A 22,824-nucleotide genomic window follows, 5' to 3' on the forward strand; every position below is an offset into this window, starting at 1 on the left:
GTATAAATTAGCCTAGTGACGAGCGGAGATTCATATGGAGCCAGGATAAATCCCGAAGTATAAATCCCTGAAGGATAAATCACACACACGACTTCAAATGCTATTTTAGTGGAGGCTTTACTGTCTTCACAATTTATTGTTTCTTATCTGTGAAATACAAGTAAATAAAAGCTTCATTTCCACTGAGGGAAATGGTGTCAGCTTTCTGTCAAGGGGGTGTTTTGAAAACACCCCCATTTTCACAGGTAACTTAGCCTGCCTCATAAGCTAATTAACATTTCCTGGTGCAAGAACATTTCTTTTATTCTATTTTTTTTTGTTACATATTTTGGGTTTATGAAGTGATGGAGACAAAATTGTCCATTTCAAAAAGTAGTGGGGACATGTCTCCTGCATCCTCAGTGTAAATTACACCTATGGCTCACATGAAATTCTGCAGGTACCACCCTACTATTGACTGTCATTCAAGCTGTCATTTAAACAGCAAAAATATGTGTAATCATAACCTATGATGTCTTAACTGTTTGTTTACTGGTTTGGTTCTGCTTTTCAGGCGGGTGAGAACAGCACTGTTTGCATGTATTTTGAGTGACAACATAAACATTGGAAATCACCCAAATACTGTAATGTACTGGATATGAGGAGGCTGATGTTGACATCTGATAGCAGTTACACATCCTTGAAAACACTACACTAACAAAAATACACTGAGGGCAAACTGATGCTCATATACAGTTACTGCATGGCTTCAACTGCCCTCTGAATACTACAGAGACAGCAGAAGTGCTGACATGTGCTGTACCATGACACCATTATAATTTCAAAATTTACTGTTGCTGTAAAAGTAACTTTTACTCTCTCTCTTCTCTGTTGTTGTTTTTTTTCTGTAGCCCTTGGACTATGAAACCAAGAAGGCATACACCTTTAAGGTAGATGCCTCCAATGCTCATCTGGATCCACGATTTCAAAGCTTTGGGGCCTTCAAAGACACAGCAACGGTGAAGATTAACGTTTTGGATGTGGATGAGCCCCCGGTGTTCAATAAGCCCTCCTATGTGATGGATGTGTACGAGGACACACCCGCGGGCACCATCATCGGAGCGGTGACGGCACAGGATTTAGATGCCAGCGGCAGCCCAGTCAGGTAAAGTTAAACTCTCCTGTCTTTAACAATGTACACTTTACATTTTAGTACATTGTGTTGTATTTATATCAAAATGCATTCATCAGAGTTGACCAAAGTGGCTACAAATCTTGCATGAAACTATCAAACTGAAAACCAGAAACATCTACACTCAACCACCTTGCTCCACTTTGGCTAAAACGTCATATTGGTATGGCTAATTGTTTTTCTACAGGATACTCATGTTTTTGTGGTGAATACCGAACAATTCACGTTTTATTCATAACATTCACGTTCAAATTCTAAATCAGCATTTGAATGCCGCACAGTTGTTTTTTTTCTCTTGCATATCTCTTCATTCAATTTAAACCCAATATTTCTGCACAGTTGCAGATAATTACGCTTTGTTAATATCGTTAGTATTCAGGGTTCCAGGTTCAGATCCACTGGCTGGCTGGGGCCCTTCTGTATGAAGTTTGCATGTTCCCCTGTGTCAGTGCGGGTTTTCTCTGGGTACTCCAGCTTCCTCCCACAAACAAACAGACATGCACGTTAAGTTAATTGGTGACTCTAAACTGCCCGTAGGTGTCAATGTGAGTGTGAATGGTTGTCTGTCTCTATGTGTCAGCCCTGTGATATTCTGGCAACCTGTCCAGGTTATATCCTCTCGCCCAATGACAGCTGGGATAGGCTCCAGCACACCCACGACATGGTACCAGGATAAACAGTTATTGAAAATGAATAAATGAATGAATGAATAAATTATTATACTACTTGTAGAATTAGACTCCAGTGGTGGCGTATGGACTATGATCCAAACATTTCCATTAACTACAGAGAGCTGAGTCAGAGTCGAAATGTATTTAAATAAGAGACGTAATAGATGTAATTTCCATAATGTTTTTATCCAACAAAATGTTCTGCTACGATCCATATTTTTGGTGTTTAGCCTTTCAAAAACAACATTTTTCACTGCAATCAAAAAACTGTTTGCTCTCCCACTTGCCGCACACAAAGACAGGCACGCACCCGTGTTAATAGGGCAGTCTAGCAGCAATCTTACAGCACCATAATTAAAAAGTTGTGATTTAATTACAAAAACAACTAAAAAAAACCTAACCAATTAATTTACATATTCAAATTGAGAATTTTGTCAGAGGATTTTTATATATTTATAAAAAAAACAGAAGCTTTGAGTGTTAAAAACCAACCAACTAACTAAACAAACAAACAAACAAACAAAAAAAGATAAATAAGAAAAAAAAAACAAAAAAAACACACACATTTGGTACAGTCCTGACAAACAGTCAAAATCCCAATCTTCATAGAGCTTAATAAACTCAAGGGGCATCAGATTGCTTAAAGTGCAGCATAGAGTTTATTTGTGAGTATTATAAAGTCAAATTCTTTTGGTTAAAAATTAGATATTTCATCTGATAAAACGTCACTGTAGATAGCAGTCAAAAGATAAAAGGCAAAGTAAAGGAAGACCGTCAGTGTGACTGACAGTTTAAAGAAGTGTTATGTATATTATTCAAAAGGACTGGATCTTACTCTGGCGTAAATACTTATAGAGAATGAAGTAGGCTTGGCTCTGGCTGCACATCTTCATCTTGAGAGGCTTTACTATCGAACCAAATATCCCTCGTTACTCCCGGGGGGATAAAAGAGCTATAGGAGGGAGAAGTACTGTGATACTGCAGCCAGTGATTGAAGGTTTTAGAGCTCTAATCCATTTATCAATGTCTCTGGTCTCCATTCATCAATGTCATCACAGCTTTAATCTTGAGAGTATTGTCAGCTTTACTCATCAGAGGACTAATCAATCTATGTAGAACATTTGACATTGTCATGTAAACTTCTGCTGGCAGCATCTCTGGGCAGCTCAGGACGTGTTGGAGAAGTTATGCAACACAGGCAATTTAATAACTTTATTAGTGGCCCCGTGTTTGCATATCTGAAGCTGACATCTGCACTCTTAAAATGGGACTGATATCTGACCTGTCATTTTTAGAGTGCAGATATTATCTTGCATAATTTGATAATGACTGATCAGACTATATTGAAATTTCACTTTCAATTAATTCAGCTGCTGTTTTTGCAGCTGGACAGTTTAATTTCACTTAAGTTCAGTGTCTGTGACATTAGAATAATGTATGCGTAGTCGATGCAGTTTGCAGTAATGACAAAATATCAACATTTTGCTATGTAACTCATAGTTAAGAAGAAACTTCACAGCCTCAACTTTTGCAAACTGACATCTTAGAATAAATGCTTAATTTCAGCTGACATCCCTAAAACCGCAGCTCTTCAGGCTAAAAAGTGAGTTAGTTTCAAAGGGAATTATGCTGTCATCTCTAAACCAGTCAGGCAGTTTTATTGTTGCATCTTTACCTGTTGGAGGCACAGTTTCAGAGCACCTGTTTCAATGAGATTATGCATTTAAGAACAAATTCGACCACCTTCTTTTGTTCATTTTAAGGAAGCATGCATATATATACTGTGAAGGTTATCCCCCTTAGGCTTAAAATATTCAAGCAATTTCCTTGCAGAATATATAATTGGCTGTCACTTTAAAAAGTTTTTCCTTAACAGGGTGTCCAACTGTTTCCACGCAGTTGGATGCATTCCTCTGAAGCTACAGTAAGATGGGATATGTTTTTGTGGAGATTTATTTTGTAGATGGGGGATGATTAACATAACTTAATTAATGCTAATTATTCATATTCTACAGTTGTCCTTATTTTACATAACACTGTGCACATTGCCTGTTAGTGTTGCTGGAAAGTGAGGTGGATGTATTATGTTTTTATGAAGACTTCATTGGTACAACTTTCATAATTAAAATAGACCAAGTTGCACAGAGGAAGCTGTCCCCGTGCTTTTATCTTTACCCACATCCTGCATTAGCTATACCGCAGTAATTACTAAATCCAAAATTTGCACATAACACATTGGAAACATTGTTCAGTTACAATGAATGCAATCTTAATTTAACATGACAGCTTATAAGAATAGAAGCAGAACTTTGGGTATCAATATAGCCCCACCGAAGTAGAGAAATATGAATATTAATGCAAACTCGTTTCTGTTGTTTTAATTTATACATTAAAAAAAGTGTTTCTTATGTTTCGATAGTTTTTCATTTAACTCAAACATTAATTCTGCTCAAACAAAATTCTTAGCCTAACAAAATGTCCCCAGGGTCTTAAGTAATTTTACAAGGCAGTGTACTGTAGAGCATTGGTCTCTCCTTGACAATTATCAGGTGGGATATTCAAACATCACTGCTTGGTTTCTTAGATGTGATATGCTTTGCTTGGTTCCTGATTTATACTCAGGGCAAGTCTTTTTCTTTCTCAATCTTTCTGTCTTGCTGTGCACCCGCACACACGCACAAAACTTGAGTGGCTGGTAACAATAGACTGTCATTGGCAAAGACAAAAGGAGTGCATTCTTAAAAATGCATGAGAACCCCTTTGTTTTTAAACTCTATTACAGGAGCTACTGTTGCTCAGGCACATTGCTTTGTAGTAATGGTTCTTCGAAGATGTATTGCTTAGGCGTAACACAGATCGCAGAAATACCTGTTGCATGGGTAGAAGTTGTTTTATTATGAATATTTTATCCCGGAGAAAACAAAGAAATGGAAGAAGTAGAGATTTGTACAACAGAAAGCTTATGCCCTCTATTCTGTCTATCTCCACTCTGTCTCCAGCACTTTAAATATTCATCAATACCACAGCTGACATTGTTCATTTGTGAGCCTTCAGAGAGCAGCCTTGCATTCTTCACTTCAAAACAATAGAGCCAATGACCCATCATGCATAGGGAATCATGCTTTTAGACTTTAGTCTCAACTGATTCTGCTATTTAGCAGTATAGAGCAGCGTTATCTCTGGCTGGGGAAACAAAAGGGCATCATGAATACTGCATTGTTGGCCGATTCTAAAGAGCTTCCTCAAGTTTGAATGAGTTTTAAAGACTGAACTTTTGGCCTCTCTAAAAAGGTAGTATCACAAATCACACTGAAGAGCCACGTTGGACGTTGACTCTAAAGGGTTGACTGCAGCAAAGTGTAAACTCCAAAAATCAATAACTGCGGAATTGTGCCTTTACTTTTTATGTGTCCGCAAGGGCGACAGCTGCGGCCGGAGGCATTATGTTTTCAGGTTGTAGGTCCGTCTGTCCCATTCTCAAAAACACAATATCTCAAGAACGCCTTCAGGGAATTTGGTACAAATATCTACCTTGACTCAAGGATGAACTGATTAGATTTTGGTGTTCAAGGATCAAGGTCACTGTGACCTTGTGTCTGTCCCATTCTCGTGAATGGGATATCTCAGGAACACCTGAGGGAGTTGCTTCAAACTCGGCACAAACATCCACTTGGAGTTAATGATAAACTGATTAGATATTGGTGGTCAAAGGTTAAGGTCACTGTGACTTTGCATCTAGTCCATTCTCGTGAACATGTTATCTGAGGGACACCTGAGAGCTTCTTCAAATTTGGCATAAGTGCCCACTTGGACTCAATAATAAACTGATTAGATTCTATCGGTCAAAGGTCAAGGTCATTGTGACCTTGTATCTGTGCCATTCTTGTGAACATATTATCTCAGGAATACCGAAGGGAGTTTCTTTAAATTTGGCACAAATGTCCACTTGGAACTCAACAATGAACTGATTAGATGTTGGTAGTCAAAGGTCTAGGTCACTGTAACCTCTACAAACAGATATCTGCATAATGTACGCAGGGTCTGTGGGCAACGGGACAAAATGTTGATATTGGAGATTTTCTGATTTCCATTTGACGTCCAAGTAGCATTGACCAATCATGTTTGAATGGCAGGTAAATAATCCGTTTGGAGACAGACCGCATCAGCCAAAATGCAATCTCGCAAGTTAGCTAATTTTTTGATTTATCTGCAGTCATATACAGATATCTGTTAAAAGAGATCAGCCAAAATCACTGGTGCACAGAAGAGGAGGTCTTGGCCCGGATATCTGATGGCCCTTGCCCCCAGAGGCTTATCGTTGTCAGACAATAGTCATTGAGTTCTGAGATTGAGGTCTCTGTGACCTCACATCCGTCCCATTTTCGTAAACACGATACCTCAGGAAAGCCTGGAGGGAATTACATTACATCTGACACAAATGTCTTTTTAGACTCAGAATGAACTGATTCGATTTTGGTGACCTCACAAAACATGTTTTTGGCCATAACTCAAGAATTCATACACTAACTCTGACAAAATTTCACACAAATGTTTCATAGAATAAAATAATGAAGTGATGACATTTTATTTCCAAAAGGTCATAATATTTTGTAAAACATTTTCTGGTCATTATGTACCGCCATAATTCAGGAGCATAAGGGGAGACATTTGGTCAGATATTGAATCAGTGACATTAATCTTGGGTGCCCGCCTTGAATCTGTGTTGCTGGGTTGAAGATGTGTGTAAAGCATTAACATTTTAGAATTTGTAGCTTCTTTGTAGCATCATCCATGCGTTAATCATTGTCTACTGTCATGGCTACATATGAGTCTGGACAGAAATGGATGTAAACTCCAACCTGATTGGTTGGTGGAGGCATACAACTGTGAGGCAGTATTTCTAGTTCTTAATTCACCTTGTGTATTGTGTAATCTTCCCTGGACTGAATTAGCATTACAACAGTTCAAAGTGGGAGATAACACTGTAATTAATTTTCATATCTGCAGTTCTCAGTACTGAGTTGAGCTTAAGTAGACTTTTTAGATCTGTGATTCCTTTCTTACAGCTGTTGATGAGCTCTATTCTCCTTAAAGATAGCTCACAGATTGAACCAATTACAAGTAAAACATTTTTGATGTTTTCTATGTCAGATGAATACAAAAAAATGTGGTTTCTGAAACATTTTGCCATTTTTACTTTTACAGATTGCAAGTGCAATAGTTTGGGTATGTTTTCTTGCTCAAGGAAATTTTAAACATTCATACACTGTGATTTAATCTGTAACATTCTGGCTACGAGGCAGTTGGTTTGTCTAACTGCTGGGCCACACTGACAGTAAAACGTATGCCTCAGCATCAGCTTGACTCCAATAACACCACCCCGAGAAAGCAGTTTTGCCCCGAGGAAACATTGTGAACCATTGGTCTTTTGAACTCTTGATGGGAGTTTGGCTGTAATATTTATCAAAGAGACTCACACTAAACTATTTGGACACGATTGTGTTCACTTCAGGGCTGCGCGCCACACAGATTTTAAAAGAGGACGTGGACAAATCAAAATTGAAACAGATAATTTGATGGAACCAAAGCTTGAGAAGAAAATCAACTGAAATAGTTTTGTTACCATTCAGTAAAAGGCTTGGGGGTTTGAATGTATGCTAGCCCTCTTTCTATTAATGACTCAAGTCCAGTTTGAGGCTGTATAGTGAAAAAAAAAACAAGAATTTTAATGAGAAATACCCTTTTAAGATCAAATAGCTTGCCACGAGAAAGAAAAGTCAGAATGGTGGCATAGGGAGGCTGTCCTTCATGTAGAAAGTTCAGGCTCAAGCCCATGAGAAATTAAGCTGTGCTGTGGAAGAGCCCACGAGCAAGGCAGAGAACCCGCAACCTCTGACCTACTTGTGGCAAGGAATAAAAGACAGCAACATTTTTTTTTCTCTTGTGGGAACTCCACAGACGATCACAAAATTATTAATGAAAAATAGCCTTTAAAGATCAAATAGCATGGCATGATGAATGGCGCTGTCAGTGGCATGCAGTTTGGTTTCAGATCTCTTTTGTTTTTCATAGTTTGCATTCAGAGCGAGACCAAAGTTTTCAGAGAGGACGTTGTACCCTCTGTTCTCACACACCAAACCAACGTTTTATGCCTTTGTTATACATCGGCTGGGCCAGATTGATACGGTTTCAACGGTGCCTAAAATTCATTTACATTCCCAAGAAAACCGTTTGCTCAGCATGGCCAAAGTACATGTGCCCCATTATAAGACTGGAATGTATATGCGATCCTCAGCACATTTTCTGGAAATGACCATTCAGAATGAGTAATGAAGGCTACGCCAACATTATATTACACCTAACTCATATACATGAGCCCAGAGGGAAAATCAGTGTGGTTTAATTCTCTGGTTTATGCTGGAAATGGATGCCATTAAACAAACATTTTCTTTCAGGTATTCCATTGACTGGAAGACTGACTTGGACAGCTACTTTGACATTGATCCAGTGGAGGGAACGATTTCCACAAACGAACTCCTCGACAGAGAGAGCATCGCCCAGCACAATATCTCCATCGTGGCGACCAAACTTAGTAAGTATGACAACAAGATCGATTGTGATTCATGCAGGTGTCGTTGTCCTTCCCCCACCATAATCTGTGTGAAGGATTTAACACACTTTTACTCAAGTCAATACTCAATCCCATTTTGCAGGAAAGGTTTATAGGTGACTATAAACCATGATGGCTCTCCCAGAGGGATGTATCTTCAGGACATTGTCTCCTCTAGCATACCCTCCTCAACTCTGTTTTCATTTATAACTGTCTATTTTTAAGGCGCTTGATGACACTGGCATTGGAAGGGAGCTTTTCTTCCCAGAGTCAACTTTTACTTATGCCTGCAATAAAAATTTGAACCGTCTTGAGTTTTACAGTGAGCAGATGTGGCCGCGTCACGGCATGTTGTGAAAGGGGCGAGCTAATGCGGAGCTGTGGCTTTAAGACATGTCATCAAGCTAATTATGTTTTTATGAAGAAAGTGGAGCAAATTTCCGGGTAAATAAGCAAATCCATCGTCATCAAGTCATCAAATCTGCTAAGAACCGTCAAAGTCATTATCCCAGAGGCAAGCTGGTGCTCAATCAAAATTACACATGCTGTATATTCATTAGGACAGACTGTGAAATATGGGCTGTTAAAACTTGAGTCATTGTCGCCTTGGAAACTGATATTACTCACTTCCCCTCAAGGTCATGGCAGTGACATGCTAATTCTTTTTTCAATGTGTGTGTGTGTGTGTGTGTGTGTGTGTGTGTGTTTTCTTGTGTGGCTTTTGTGCATAAATGTCAAGGAACTGGAGGATGAGGTAGGCTGAAAGGATATAAGGTGGAAGGAGAAGCGAGTACAGTACAAGGACATGTTTAGTTGATCACACTTGATGCAGGAAAAAGCAGCTTTTCCGCACATCCTGTCCGCGCCCACATGTTTGCCTCCTTTCCTATCACCTCACCCTAACTCAGCATCTGATCCAGGCCTACGCCCCCTCTGACTCCCCTCTAGAGGCTGTTTTCATCATGAGAGAAAAGAACAAAACTCACATTCAACGCCAGTGTTAAAAAAAAATAATGGTTGATCTGGTGCAGTAGGGATGGAGATAAACCCAGCGCCCTGGAGTTTTTGTCCCAACTTGCGAGTTCAAATCTGTTTTTGACCTTGAGCGAGATTTGGCAGAACTTTCTGTTCTGAGTATTGGATAGCTGTTACGGCTCCTCGGAGATGCATTCTATTATCATCGCCGGGATGTTGTCTGTCTGTTAAAACCTGGAAGAAAAGCAATAAATACTGAAGTGCGATACCTTCAGAACTCACTGTAATAATGCATTGCATGAGGGGAGGTCATGCAGAGAAAAAAAAAACATGTTCTAACTTCTCTACAGTCTCAAGCAGCCTCTGTTGGCCCTTCACGGAGGTTTTCAATAAATGGTAAATTGTTGCAGAGCTCCATACTTGACCCATTTCTGTGTCTACTGTGTGTCCTTGCTGTCAATGCCTTTAAACATGTATTCATCCACGCTATTTATTTCCCCATAATAATGACTCTGAGGGAAATATCCAACAATATGAGTTGCCGGATGATATTTTCCTTATATAAAGCTACCTTTACTTTGTGATGATTAGTACAACACCCGAGTTGGAGACTTTTCACTTCAGAAAGCCTTCAGAGATTTGTCCGGTCATTGCCAGACACTGCAGTCATGCAGCAAAATGAGAGCAGTCTCTGCTGCTCTCCCGAGACTCAGCACACAGCAGAAGCCGTGCTAAATAAGAGCCGGGGTTAGATTAACGGTTTGCTTTTTGGCATTTAAGCCCACTGGCAATTTTTAGGAGTCAAAGAGAGTGGAAGATCTATTAAATGCAATAATAACCTTGGCAGCAGGCGACGAGGAAGCACACTTTCTATCTGTTTACAGCGCTTGAGTGTAGTTTCACACTTGAGATGGAGTTTGTGTTGTGAGTTTTCTCACTTATTCTGTCCGCAGTTGCACTTTTAAGGAATCTTTCTGTCTCTGTTTTGCAGCACATTTTATAGATTTGTGGTTGATTGCTTGCTTGCTTGCTTGATTGGGTTTTTATTAAAATGAGCCTAATCAAAAAAGTAATATCCAGTAGAAAAGCAGCATAAAGCAGGCAGCTTTATGGCTGACCAATCAAGCATTCTGTAGCAATACAGGATTCTGTTTCAATAAAAATAAATAGAGCATTTGTTATTGGGGCTGAAATGCTGACACGAGTTGGATTTGGATATAATCACTGTACCATTGCTCCATCTAGTGGGCTGAGAGATATATCACTGATGACATACTAAGAGGCAGTCAACAGTTATGGAGATGAGTTTTTGAGATGAGATGAGGGGGAAACTCTAGTATCCAGAAGCCTGGGAGTTTAAAGATTTTTTTTTTTTTTTTTACGGATTTCATTGATCTGGAAGATTTGAAGTCGTTCAAACTTTTTAGAGGCTAAAGAATCCAGGACCCCAATGACAGAAAAGATCAGTATTTTTGCCGGCTGAGCATCAATGTTAGTAGTTCAGTCGGTGCAAAGCAGCAAATCCCATGCTCTGTGTCATTTTTACCTCAGTGGGAAGATTGCTTTTTCCATCAAGGTCAGAGACGGGTTACTAACTGAGCTGTGGCTGCGTCTTCAATCCCCTTGAGACGACTCTACAGATCCCCCCTCCCGCATTCTTCTAAACCACCCACCTACACACAAACCTTTGCACCTCTGCGCCCATGCACTGGCACTCACACAAACAAGTGCACACTAAGCCCCCCCACTGCAGAGCAAAGCCTATTCCCACATCAAATCCATAAAGTTTACCTTACTTGGGCTTTTGCACAAAAAAGAACATTTCCCCGTTGTGCCCCTGCAGTGAGGAAACATTGTAACAAACAACGCTGGATTCAAGTTAGTCCCTCTCAGGGGGGCTTTCAGACTATAATTAATATGGGCTGCACATCTTATGGCTAAAACCCATATCAGAACCTGAGGGGGGGAAAAGCTTGTAAAGAAAATATTCTCTCTATAGAGCCATATTCCATAATGTGAGGCGTGCTTTATTTGTAAGCAGTGCGTGGGATGCATTTACTGTGTGTTTTTATTTAATTCTCCTTTACATCGTCAATCAAAGGCGCCATAAAAACAGCAATTTATGCGTCAACATGTTCCAGACACATCAAAGGTTTTCTAGCAGACGCATCTGAACCAGAGCGCCTTACAGTGGGCGAGCAGTAAGGCGGTTTAGCATCTGCTCAAGGACACTCGGACTGGACACTCGGGCATGACAGCCTCTTTAACCACTTGGCCATCCTACTGCACCAGTGATAAACCTTTATGCTTCGGCTCATCATATCATGGTAGTACTTTGAATATCCACATGATGTCAGTGCTGTGAAAAAAACTGCTATATTGTATTTTATGTATTCATACAACAGTGTGCACTTTGTTTCAACACTTGTCTTTTGTGTTTTCTTCTCCAGATAGTCCAGTCCTGACCAGTCGGGTGGCCGTCACTGTCCATGTGTTGGACATCAACGAGTTCCCACCTGATCTAGCCAGCCCTTATGAGACCTTTGTGTGTGAAAATGCCAAAGTGGGACAGGTACTTTCACATTTACTCCCCTCCCTGCCGCTTTCTTCGCAGACATCATGCACTTGTGGCATTTAATGCAGCAAATTTCTCAGTGTTAAGATGTGTTGATTATTCAGCAAGTTGGCAACTGTTGATTGGAGTGTTGTTTGTCCGCCCATAAAGCTGAGGCTCCAAGGTGGTTGTTGAAAACTCTCCAAGAGTGTTAAATTGAATCTGAAAGGTGTGGATTTATATAAAAGCTGGCAAGGAGTCAATGTTTACACTAAGGCAGAAATAAACACTGATCTCAAGGTGCGTGGAGATAAAACTTAGTGGCATTTTTCTGCTTTTTGAGCACCATATTGCTGAAGTAAAATACACACATTTAGCTCTCACTTTGATACCTAACAGAAGGTTGATTTCCAGTGTTTTACTCAAGGTCACTTGAATAAAACCTTTTATTTCAAGGGAGTTTGCCGAGAACCCTTCAGCACACAGTGTGAATCTAAATCTTGAACTGATTGTGTCGTAGAGTTCGATTCAGCAGGAGAAGCAATCATAAAGCACAGCGGTGCTTTGCATATCAGCAACCCGGAGTACATTTCAGATGATGTATTTGAGATGCAGCGGAGAATTTGCCTGTGCGCATTGTAAACCACCTGTGCCTGTAAATTAGCCCATTAACCAGCATCTATATGCAGTTAGCGTTCGGAGGGAACAGCTTCTTTGGCAGTCTATCAAATTGCTGTAGACTCCTCATCACATTGAGGATGTTTTGCTGGTCCTTAGGCCTGTTGCAATCAAAACAACGGCTGTGCCCTGCATTTGAAGGCATCACTGTCTTTCTAACATGAATTTGGCTGTGATTTTTGTCATGTTTGCAGCCTTTAAGATGAGTCAGAGCATTTAGAAATAGGCTTTGAGGCCAATTTGATGCTGGCTTCTGAACAAATCAGATCCCAAACGCAAAAATAACTATTAAGTATTTTTCTTAACGGCCCTGAAAACCTTTTCCTTTAATCAGCTGCTGAAAGATTGTGCAATATTACTGCACGATTTGCTGCCACAGTCACCTTAAGAAAAGTACAGGCAGACAAAAAAACATGTCAAACAAGTCAAAAACAAGCCTGATATTCAGATCAGCTACAATCATCATGCAGTATGAGCCCTGTATTCAAAAGGCATCACCTCCTCTCCTCCTTTTTATTCCCTTACTTTATACTCTTTCGCCTTCCTCTCTGCTCCCTTGCCCTCCAGTACAGAATGTACACTTTCTTCCAGTGTTTCCACAGCATGATTCCACCAGGTGTTGCACACAGCTGGCTGATGATAAAGAATTGCAGATCCTCTCTTGTAAAAATCCATCACATGTCTCCCTAGATGATTATCTGCGCTCACATTACTGAAAAACATGCAGGAAGCTTGTTTTGGAGTGTCTCACGCTGTGCCACAACCCCACTGGAAAATAATCTGTAACCAGGACACAGCCAATCAGGAGAGACAACTGGCTATTGTCATGTAAATATGTGGGGAGAGCAGGACGGAGAGTGGTCTGAGACCTTAAACCGAGATTTGCAAGTACAAACGGCTGTGGCAAAGTAACACAGCAGAATGTTTCCTGGTTTTATTATTTATTGCGCTCAGAGTCCTGGCTGGTCAGCTGGTCAAGTGTGAAATGAGAAAAAGCAACCACAAAGGAAACATAAAACAGGAATATTTACTACTGTGGAGTTCTACATATTAGATATACTTAGGACAGCCGGGGCTATTATGTGTTCCCCGCTCTTTAATGCATTTCCTTTTACAGGCTTTTTATAATGCCACATTGAAATGCTAACCCACCAAATCAGTTTGTTATGCCGGAATAATTACATTTACATTTACAGCATTTAGCTGGCACTCTTATCTGGCTTAATTTACAATGCAGCAGAGTGCAAAAGCAGAATACCCTTAAAGGCATTAAACATATACAATAGCACCCAGTAATAAGCAGTTACAGCAACCACAGTTCCACTTATGATCGAGAAGAGGTGGGAAGCACTTCTAAGTCCAAGAAAAGGAGCATTACTTACACCATAGATTATAATTAACTGTGCAATTAGGAAATAAAACAAATCTTATGGCTTTTTAAGGCTAATACTAAATACTGATGATGGAATTTAATTTGCCCTTAAGGGATTAATAAAGTATGCCTTCTCCTGCTTAAGCACTGGAGCTGATGAGTGTCATATACTTACACGTTTTCATATGCATAGCATGTTAAGAGTCATGAGACAAAAACATTACCAAACAGTTCTGACAGTTAACAAACCAAGGCTGTATTGCGTTGTGTAAGTGTTTCAGAAAGACTTTCTGTAGCTGCAGGAAAGAACCTCCATTATATCAGCGATGAAGTATGTGACAGGCCAGTATCACATGAATGTCATTTTTTTGTTCATTTGTTGATTAATCTGTGGTTGGGTCAACAGATAATTAATGATTGACATGTTTGATAAAGCGTTTGTTCATTTGTTAAAGGGGCAGTCCACCCCAAAATTAAAAATATGCACGTTTTGCTGCTGGAGTTTTAGAGATATGGTCCGTAGAGATGTCCGCCATCTCTCAAATTTAATGGAACTAAATGGCACCTGGTATGTGGTGCTTTAAGTGACAAAAAAAGAATAAATTTGAACATTTGAAAATCTCAACAGCAATGCCTTTTTCCTAAAAATCATGACCTGGGCTCTCATTTATAAAACAATGCGTAGGATCCATACTGAAAATCTACATACGAACAATAGCCAAAAATGGCGTGCGCCAGAAAATATTTGACAGTTTCTACAGTCAGGCATTCCCCTTGACAATTTCCTGTCCTCAAAATGTTCGTAAGCATGGATCAAAGTTGCTCCCATAAAGTCTGTTTTTATACATCACAACTTTTGCATGGAAGTGACGACCAGGTGTGAATGAGTGTAAAGTCGTCTGGGAAGGGATCCCAAGACGACTTCACACCCATTTACATCTGGTCCCATCTAACCCTAATGACACACATGATGGCCAGGCGGGTCAACAACTCATATGTGACCTTAAGGACTCTGAATTTCAGAGCTCACATGTGACCTGAACGACTCTGTAAGGAATCACACCCACAGGGTTTAAAGCCTGCAAGTCCGCACCAGTCCGTTAGAACTGAAGAAGCTTCTTGGATGAGAGGTGAAACGTCTTCAAGAAACTCAAGCAAGTCCAGTTGCCTATTATATAGCGCTTAATATTACCATGACCTGGATGACTGAGAATCTTCATGGGCATATTTTCTTTCTACTACGCCAACCGTATCAAGGTGCAGAAGGAAGTGTGCATCTACTGCTAGCTCACCTAGCACCACTGAGCTAGCTAATATTACACCTCAGCTGAGGAGGACACCAGTGGTTTATACCAGGTGCTGTCCAGCCCGTTCTCACTCCCAACTCTTCAAATACCGCTGCTTTGTCAGTGGACCTCGGCATCAAACACTGACACACAGAGGCACCCTTTGATTATGCACTGGGCAGTGGCAGTTTGTGATGTCATCAGCAACTATTGTAGTCTAAAGAGCAACAAAGTCCGTATGGGGCAGGTGGGTTGGACTTTCACCGAGGAGCCTGCTGTTCATTTCCCGAGTGATACAAAAAGTCAGTGGAGTTATTCTAATAACAAGGTAGTGTGCTAGTAACTGTAGCATGCAACGCTAGTGTAGTCACATGACGAATGACATAAGTAACTTATTTTAAGCCAAACCATGATGTTTTTTGCTAAACTTAACCACATGCTTAAAAGGCCAGTGTGTAATATTTGGCATGGTTTATTGTCAAATCTGAATCTGAATCTGAATATTCTACCCATTAATATGTTTATGTAAGTGTATAATCGCTATAAAATAAAATTCGTTTGGTTTTCGTAGCCTTATAATTATGCTTTTATATTTATATACATATATATATATATATATATATATATATATATATAGCAAGGGCCTTGCTTTAGAGAGGTCGCCATCTTGTGCCGCCATGTATGTAAGGCAGCCCGAGTGGACAATCCAGTCAGCCAGAGAACGCGTTCCGCGTGTATAAATAAATCAAAGAAGACAGCGGAAGGAAGGAAGAAGGAGGAGGAAACAGCAGAGAGTGTTAGTAGTTTGTTGACGGAGAGTAGTGAAAAGTTTTTTTAGTTATAAAGTTTGGGAATGGACCACACTTAACACGCAACAGGAGAGAATGAACCCGAACCATCATCTGCGAGTAAAAGAAGACGCAACTTCACTCCTTGTGATGCACTCTCTGCGGCGCTTTTCCTCCTGATGATATATGTCCCCAACGATGGTAGCACCGAATCCCATTCTGTGCAGCAAAATGGGAGCGGAGGATTCAGCCTCTCTTCCCGCCCGCTCAGCATCCAACACATGGAGTTCCTCTTCTATATGCTCCGGCTCAAACAGGTATGGCTCTGGGTCTGTGTCCGCTACAAGAAACTCTTCAAAATCGCGTTCAAAGTCGTCCATTGCAGCTACTATAGTCCGGAGATATTGCTAGGCTAAATAAACAGCTGAGCTCTGTTTACAGGCTACGCTGTCAGTCAGTGTGCGGGCTGGAGATTGGTTCAGCAGAGAGGGGAGGGGGGTCCCCACTCAGAATGGTAAACGAGTATGTGTGTATGGAGTGTGTCTGTTATGCTAGAAGAGTCAGAGTTTGGGACGGAGTCTTTTACCCCCTGGAGTGTTACCGGACTTTTTTCTCAAATAAACTGGCCTTTTTCCCGAACGCTCCTCTGGTCTCCTGCTCGTGAGGGATTCATTACAATATCGTAACATGGTTTAGATAAATATTCACCTCGTCACTAGATAGACCTACTCCTGAAAAACTCATGTCTGTGCAAGGCTTTTTGTCCCTACGAGGCCACCGTCATTTACCCGACGGGAGGGGTGAGCGAGTGAGCCCTGCAATCTAGAATTTGACCACTGATGTCACTATTTTCAACAGTTTTCAACCCATTTTACACACTGGCCCTTTAAGTAGCCTAAACCTAAGGAAGTAAACCTAAAAACAAAGTGCTTTACCTACTTTGTTAGTTGATATTAAAAATGACTGTATACATGTACTAAGCATAAACTGTACATTTCCTGTGAAAGGGCAAGTGTATTTCGAGACAGACACAATGCATGTAATGAGCTTAGATTGACACGCTGTCTCTGAACGTCCAAAACTGTTGCAGGACGGTACCTAGTGCATCATACGTCGACGTGTAGGTCCACTGACAAAGCGGCAGTATTTGTCATGTTGGGATGAGAATGTTTTGCACTGCCACGAGTACAAGCCTCTCATCCATGAGTAGATGCATACTTCCCTCTGCACAGTGATAAGATTGGCAGGTGGAATTTGCTGGAAAGAAAATAGTTCCCTGCTCACAACAAGGTCTGTGGATTATCTTCAATAAGTGGGTCATGATTTCTGGGGAGAGACATTGCTGTTGACTTTTTCAGATGTATTTTTTGGGCTCTTTGAGCACCACAAGCCGAGTGCTGTCTAGTTCCATTATATTAGAGAGGAGGCAGGCATCTCTGCAGCCGATTTCTCCAACACTGGGCAACTCACACCAAAACAATCTAGACCGGTAAATAACATTACAGGTCAGGAGAAAAATATGTATTTTTGATTTTGGGGTGAGCTGCCCCTTTAATCAAAAACACCCTGTCTTTCACATGATATATGAAATTAAATACGTTTTGGTTTTTGGACTGTAAATACTGTAGTATAGTTAGACAGAGAATGAGGGGAGAGAGAAAGTGTGACATGCAGCAAAGGTCCCTGGCTGAAATCAAATCAGGAACGATGCAGCTTTGTGGTTTGCTACTTAACTGCTCTTCCAGTTGGACACTCTGCAAAACATGTAATTTGAAGACATTGCTTTGAGGTAAATTTTGATGGACATTAGCCATTAATTCTGACATAACTGATTTACTGGAAAAAATAGATGAATAGATTAAATGCAAGTGAAAGTGATTGCTAGTTGCAGCTTTAGATTTATTCATCACCAAGCTAATTTTGTTGCTGGAAATCAATAGTGTGAAGTGTACAGCTGCTGTGGGGAATATACAGTGCACTCATCGCACCTGGTGTCAGGTTTACTCCTGTGGAGGGTAATTCTATTCGAATACTGAGAGGGGAAAGAGAGGGAGAGCAACATAGTCGAGGTGATGTAACAGGGCAGGGAGACCAATCGGTGGCTCCTGCATGTGGGGGGGATCCGAGGCCGAGGCATCAGGTCTGCAGCAGGTCAAGCCCAGCGAGTGGGGGAAGAGCAGGCTGGTAGCGCAGCTGGGCCGACAGGACAGCCGCTTTCAGACAAAGCTGTGAGACGTTTGGGGAAAAGAAGAAAGTAAAAGGCGTCAGCAGTCTGGTACAGAGGTGGCTGAATCAGCAGTCTGTGTCTAGAGGGATGGAAAAGTTAGTCGTTGTTTGGCTGGATGTTTTAAAAGTAAACACTTTTACACATTTCACATATAAGTCATCCACTTTGTTGAAGTGCTGTTGCTGGTATGAGTAAGTGTTGCATTGATCAGAGTGTTCTTTTTTATTGTGGGTTATTTTGAGAGTTGGCCCTGTGCTCTGAGAAGATGTACTATAAGTACAATACAAACAACTGCTTCCTGTTCATGACCCTCGAACAAGCTCCAGCAGTTTTGAATTAACTTAATCCATCACACTACGTGTTGAGGTGATGTAGAATTTTTAACAAGTTATCAATCAAGTGCTCAGCAACTGTATCCAAAACTACAGAGAGAACAACTCATTGCCTTGTTTCAGCGCTGACAGGTCTGACACGCAGTCAGTTCAGGACTAGTTGACACTTGTGTTCTACGTTGAATAATTTCACATTTTCTGCCAGAGCAATTTTGACCTGTAGGAGTTTTATTTTCCATTAAGAGGAAACATTTGACATGGAAACAAATACTTAAAACAAAACCTTTCAGCTGTGCAAATCCACAGAGAGTTTTCTGTCAGGATTCAGATGCATGGGTTACCAGTCTACAACCAGCCAGTTTCTTATGCAGATATTTTTCACAGAAAAACTTGGGGCAGCACACAAAAACCAAAAGCCCTAACTGCATTTGAGGCAAAGGATTATGTTGTTGACGTTGTAGACGTTGTGATAGACTAGTTCAATAACTTTAGTTTCCTATGCCTCAGTTAATATTGACAATAATCTGATGTGCATGGACAGATACAGCTCACATTTGGAGTTCCACAACAATCCCTTTTAAATGAATTATGTACTGTATATACATGTGTTAGGTAATTCAATGTTCTTCAAATAGGTTGCTTGTCCTTTTCATTAAAAAAAACAACAAATATACAGCTTTAATTTAAGGTAGTACATTGATTGTAAGGAACTCAAGTCTTTTTAAATCTAGGGAAGACTTGTGGGTTCCCATAGAGCCCATTTTTATTCAAATATCCTGAGGTGAGAGTTTAAGAAACCCCTTTGAAAATTATTGTGACAGTTGTTCCCAGTGTTTTTTAGCAAGACAGGGTTGGTACCAATGGATGCCTTGGGTTGTCTAGTTTCACAAGATACCCCTTCTTTCGCATTAGCTGAAAAGATGAGCACGCCACAACGTCTTAAGGACAGGAATGTCAGCCACCAATTATTTTCAGCAGGGTGGGCCTGTGAAGGGTGCCCCCTTGCCGCCATGGGGGCATCACTGGAACCAATGTGCCCCATGCAAATTTGCAAATTCTAGGATACTGAAGCAATGTCCCACCCTAGTCTCCCTATGACTGGCTAGTGCCTGTTGCCTTTGTTGGTTGGATTGGTTAAAATATAGAACATAGAATATAGAATATGTCTTTATTGTCCACCATGGGTGGAAATTTGTCTTCTGCTCACCAAACACAAAAGGCAACATTGTAAAAAACCGACAGTCAGTAAGACAAGCATATAAAGTCATTACAAAAGACTTAAACACATTATATCAGCTCACTGTCTGTCTGTGGTTTAAAACTCGTCAGTCACTTTGTTGAGCTAAGGATACTGATGGCACTTGCGATGAAGGACTTCTTAAATACATGGATAAAAATGTCAGGGTATTCCAATCAGAGCCAGAGTAAGGCTATCCTAGAATTTGCAATTTTGCTTAACCCATACAGGAAAGGTAAAACTTATAAGTGAGAGAAGAATGTCCTCCTTTTTTTAATTCCAGAACATGGTTTTTATTCTTATTTTTAACAGGTGATTCAGACATTCAGCGCAAAAGACCAGGATCTACCGACTGCTGGACAACAGTTCTCCTTCAAATCGCCAAAGGAAGACATGAAAAACAAGAATTTCACTATCCGGGACTTTGGAAGTAAGTGCTCTGGTATTTTGACAACACCTCTGTTTAGTGCCATGGAGAATCAGTGAAGTGTGAAACAGCTGATTCATTTTTGACTATTATAGCCTGAGGAGATTTCACCACGTCACACTAATTATAGCAATTTATGTGGCTTCATCTTTGTAACCAAGGAAACCACATCACTCTCAGCACCAAAAAACGTGTTCTTTACACTCCACAAATTGCGATTTAATAATATGAATGAGAAAGAAATGGTGCCTGAAATCAATTACATTTACTTAGAACAAAAGCGGGTGGTAAATTGATTACCTTTCATGAAATAAAACAACACAAACAGCTTTAAAATACTTGTGAATGGTACTGAAAGTGGCCCCAGTAGTGATAAAAATATCAGTTCATCAACAGTTGAATTTTGGGGCAAATAAGCTCCCAGATTGATTGATGAGATCTTAATACATCTCTACATGCAAGAAGTTAGTTTGGAATTAGGACAGCCTCATTTGTGATTTGAAAAATGTGTTGCTCAAAGCTTATAAGAGTGGCACGTCTCAATGCTATATATAACTTAAACACATGCAGTCAGACGTTGTCTTATGATAAGGCCATATATGACACTCTGCAGTGTGCACTGGCCAAGTCCTTTGAAGTCTAACCAGAAAGACGGGTAATGAAAAGTGGGACATGGCAGGATGAGGCCAGGGAAACGAATGCATTCACCATCCTTGACAAACCCAGGTCCGAACCTCTGATCCAGTTTTTACCTTTTGGACACACTGCCTTGCAGTTTCCTGACTGCCAGAGGTCTCTGCAAGCACACTCTCCAGATACAGAGTGAGATCTGATAGGCAGGGACAGGAAACGCAAACACCACAGGCACTGTGGACAGGTTCGGCAAGAGAGGGAGAGAGAGAGCACAAACAAAATCGCAGTTGTGCACAACATGCAAGGTGTGCTAAAATGCCTGACCTCCTGTCAAGAAGAAGTGCCAGGCTTCGTCAGTGGAACAAACCTGGCTTGACAGGGGTCAGACAGTCTAGCTGTAGCAGACAGAACCGGGCAGGTCCAACCTGACACGTTCCCTCTCCCTCGTATACATTGTCGACCTCTATTCCACTCGCCATCCTCACACCTCGGGCTGTCTTCCCAAGTTGTTCCCTTTGTGTGTTTTTATTTTTTTATCTATTATCTCTCATTGCTAATCTGCTGTTTCTCTGGAGTGATGCTGCCTGCACACAGAGATAACAAAATAACAACAGATCCCAATAGTTCTCATGGCGCAGGTAGACAGGAAACGCTTTGCGGTGTTTCAGGGAATGATGTACTGGGTGTGGTTAAGCTCTATCAGCTTTTAAAGAAAGCGGTGCAAAATGGTGAGCGCTTTGATAAGACAACTCTTTGATACATGGCAGTTTCTCATCACATTCAGAGAGGCACATGTGGAGAGGATCTGATATCAAGCATAAAGAGTTATCAGACATTGAAAAGTTTTATCTCTCTCATACCTGGACCTGAAGACTTGTAATGTAGCTCAGAGGATTGTCTGATTGATGTGAGGTTATACTGGGTGGAATATTTTCTTTTGCTGTGGTCGGAACACCGTCTAACCTGTACAGATCAAGGGAGAAGCACTTGCTGCACTACTCCAGGCCTCTCCATACAAATTTGGAAGATTTGTTTAATCTAAGATCACCCACCCTTTCAAAAATAAAAAAATCAAAAAAAAATCAGGGTTTTGAAGATTTCTGTTTGATATCTTTCCCCCCTTTCTTCTAGACAACACAGCTGGAATTGTGACGAAGCGGAGTGGCTTCAGACGACGTTTGCAGGAGATCTACTTACTTCCAGTGGTGATTGATGATAATGGCTACCCACCTAAGAGCAGCACAGGCACCCTGACCATCCGTGTATGTGGCTGCGAGTCAGATGGGTCCCTGCTAACTTGCAGCGCAGAGGCCATATTTCTCCCCGTGGGTCTCAGCACAGGAGCTCTGATTGCCATCCTTCTATGTATCATCATCCTGCTAGGTGAGACCTGTTGTCTTCTAGCTTGTAAACACTCTTTGTTTGGGCACAGTATCATTGATAATCATAAAGGAAAAAAGGAGCTGTACTATCTTTTGTCTTAGTGCAACAGCCCTGATCTTTAACACTTAAAATCAGCACAAGGTAACCTCACACTTTGAGAGCAGCCAACTGGGTATGAAAGCTTAAATATATATTTTATTTTCCGAATATTACCATTTACCTCAATAAGCTTTGTGCTCCTGTGACCTTAATGTGTTCTCATTTGTTGTTGGTATTGGTGCAGAATACTACAATTGTTTTAACCTTTGCCAGTGATTTGGTCTCTCTTCCAAGTTTAGGAGAAAATTTATGAGCAATAACTCCCTGATAAAATTTTCATACTACTCCTTTTTACAAACCAACAACTCTGTGATGTCTCAGCAAACAGAATTTATGATTTCAATTAACAGGTCTGATGTGTTTCTACCTTTAAGATATTCC

The 22,824-nt window shown here is 40.7% G+C and overlaps 1 protein-coding gene across 1 annotated transcript in view; it reads left to right on the forward strand.

Moving 5' to 3' along the window:
* The window catches only part of LOC117265004 (cadherin-12-like), a 147,495-nt gene that overhangs the window by 118,917 nt on the left and 5,754 nt on the right, over window positions 1–22,824 (forward strand). Inside the window, exons 7-11 of the mRNA XM_033639368.2 lie at window positions 891–1,144; window positions 8,298–8,434; window positions 11,878–11,999; window positions 20,214–20,331; window positions 22,093–22,344. Coding sequence (XP_033495259.1) covers window positions 891–1,144; window positions 8,298–8,434; window positions 11,878–11,999; window positions 20,214–20,331; window positions 22,093–22,344 — 883 coding nt within the window. The remainder of the gene's footprint in view (window positions 1–890; window positions 1,145–8,297; window positions 8,435–11,877; window positions 12,000–20,213; window positions 20,332–22,092; window positions 22,345–22,824) is intronic.

This window comes from Epinephelus lanceolatus, chromosome 20, assembly GCF_041903045.1.
Source record: "Epinephelus lanceolatus isolate andai-2023 chromosome 20, ASM4190304v1, whole genome shotgun sequence".
Lineage (NCBI taxonomy): Eukaryota > Metazoa > Chordata > Actinopteri > Perciformes > Serranidae > Epinephelus > Epinephelus lanceolatus.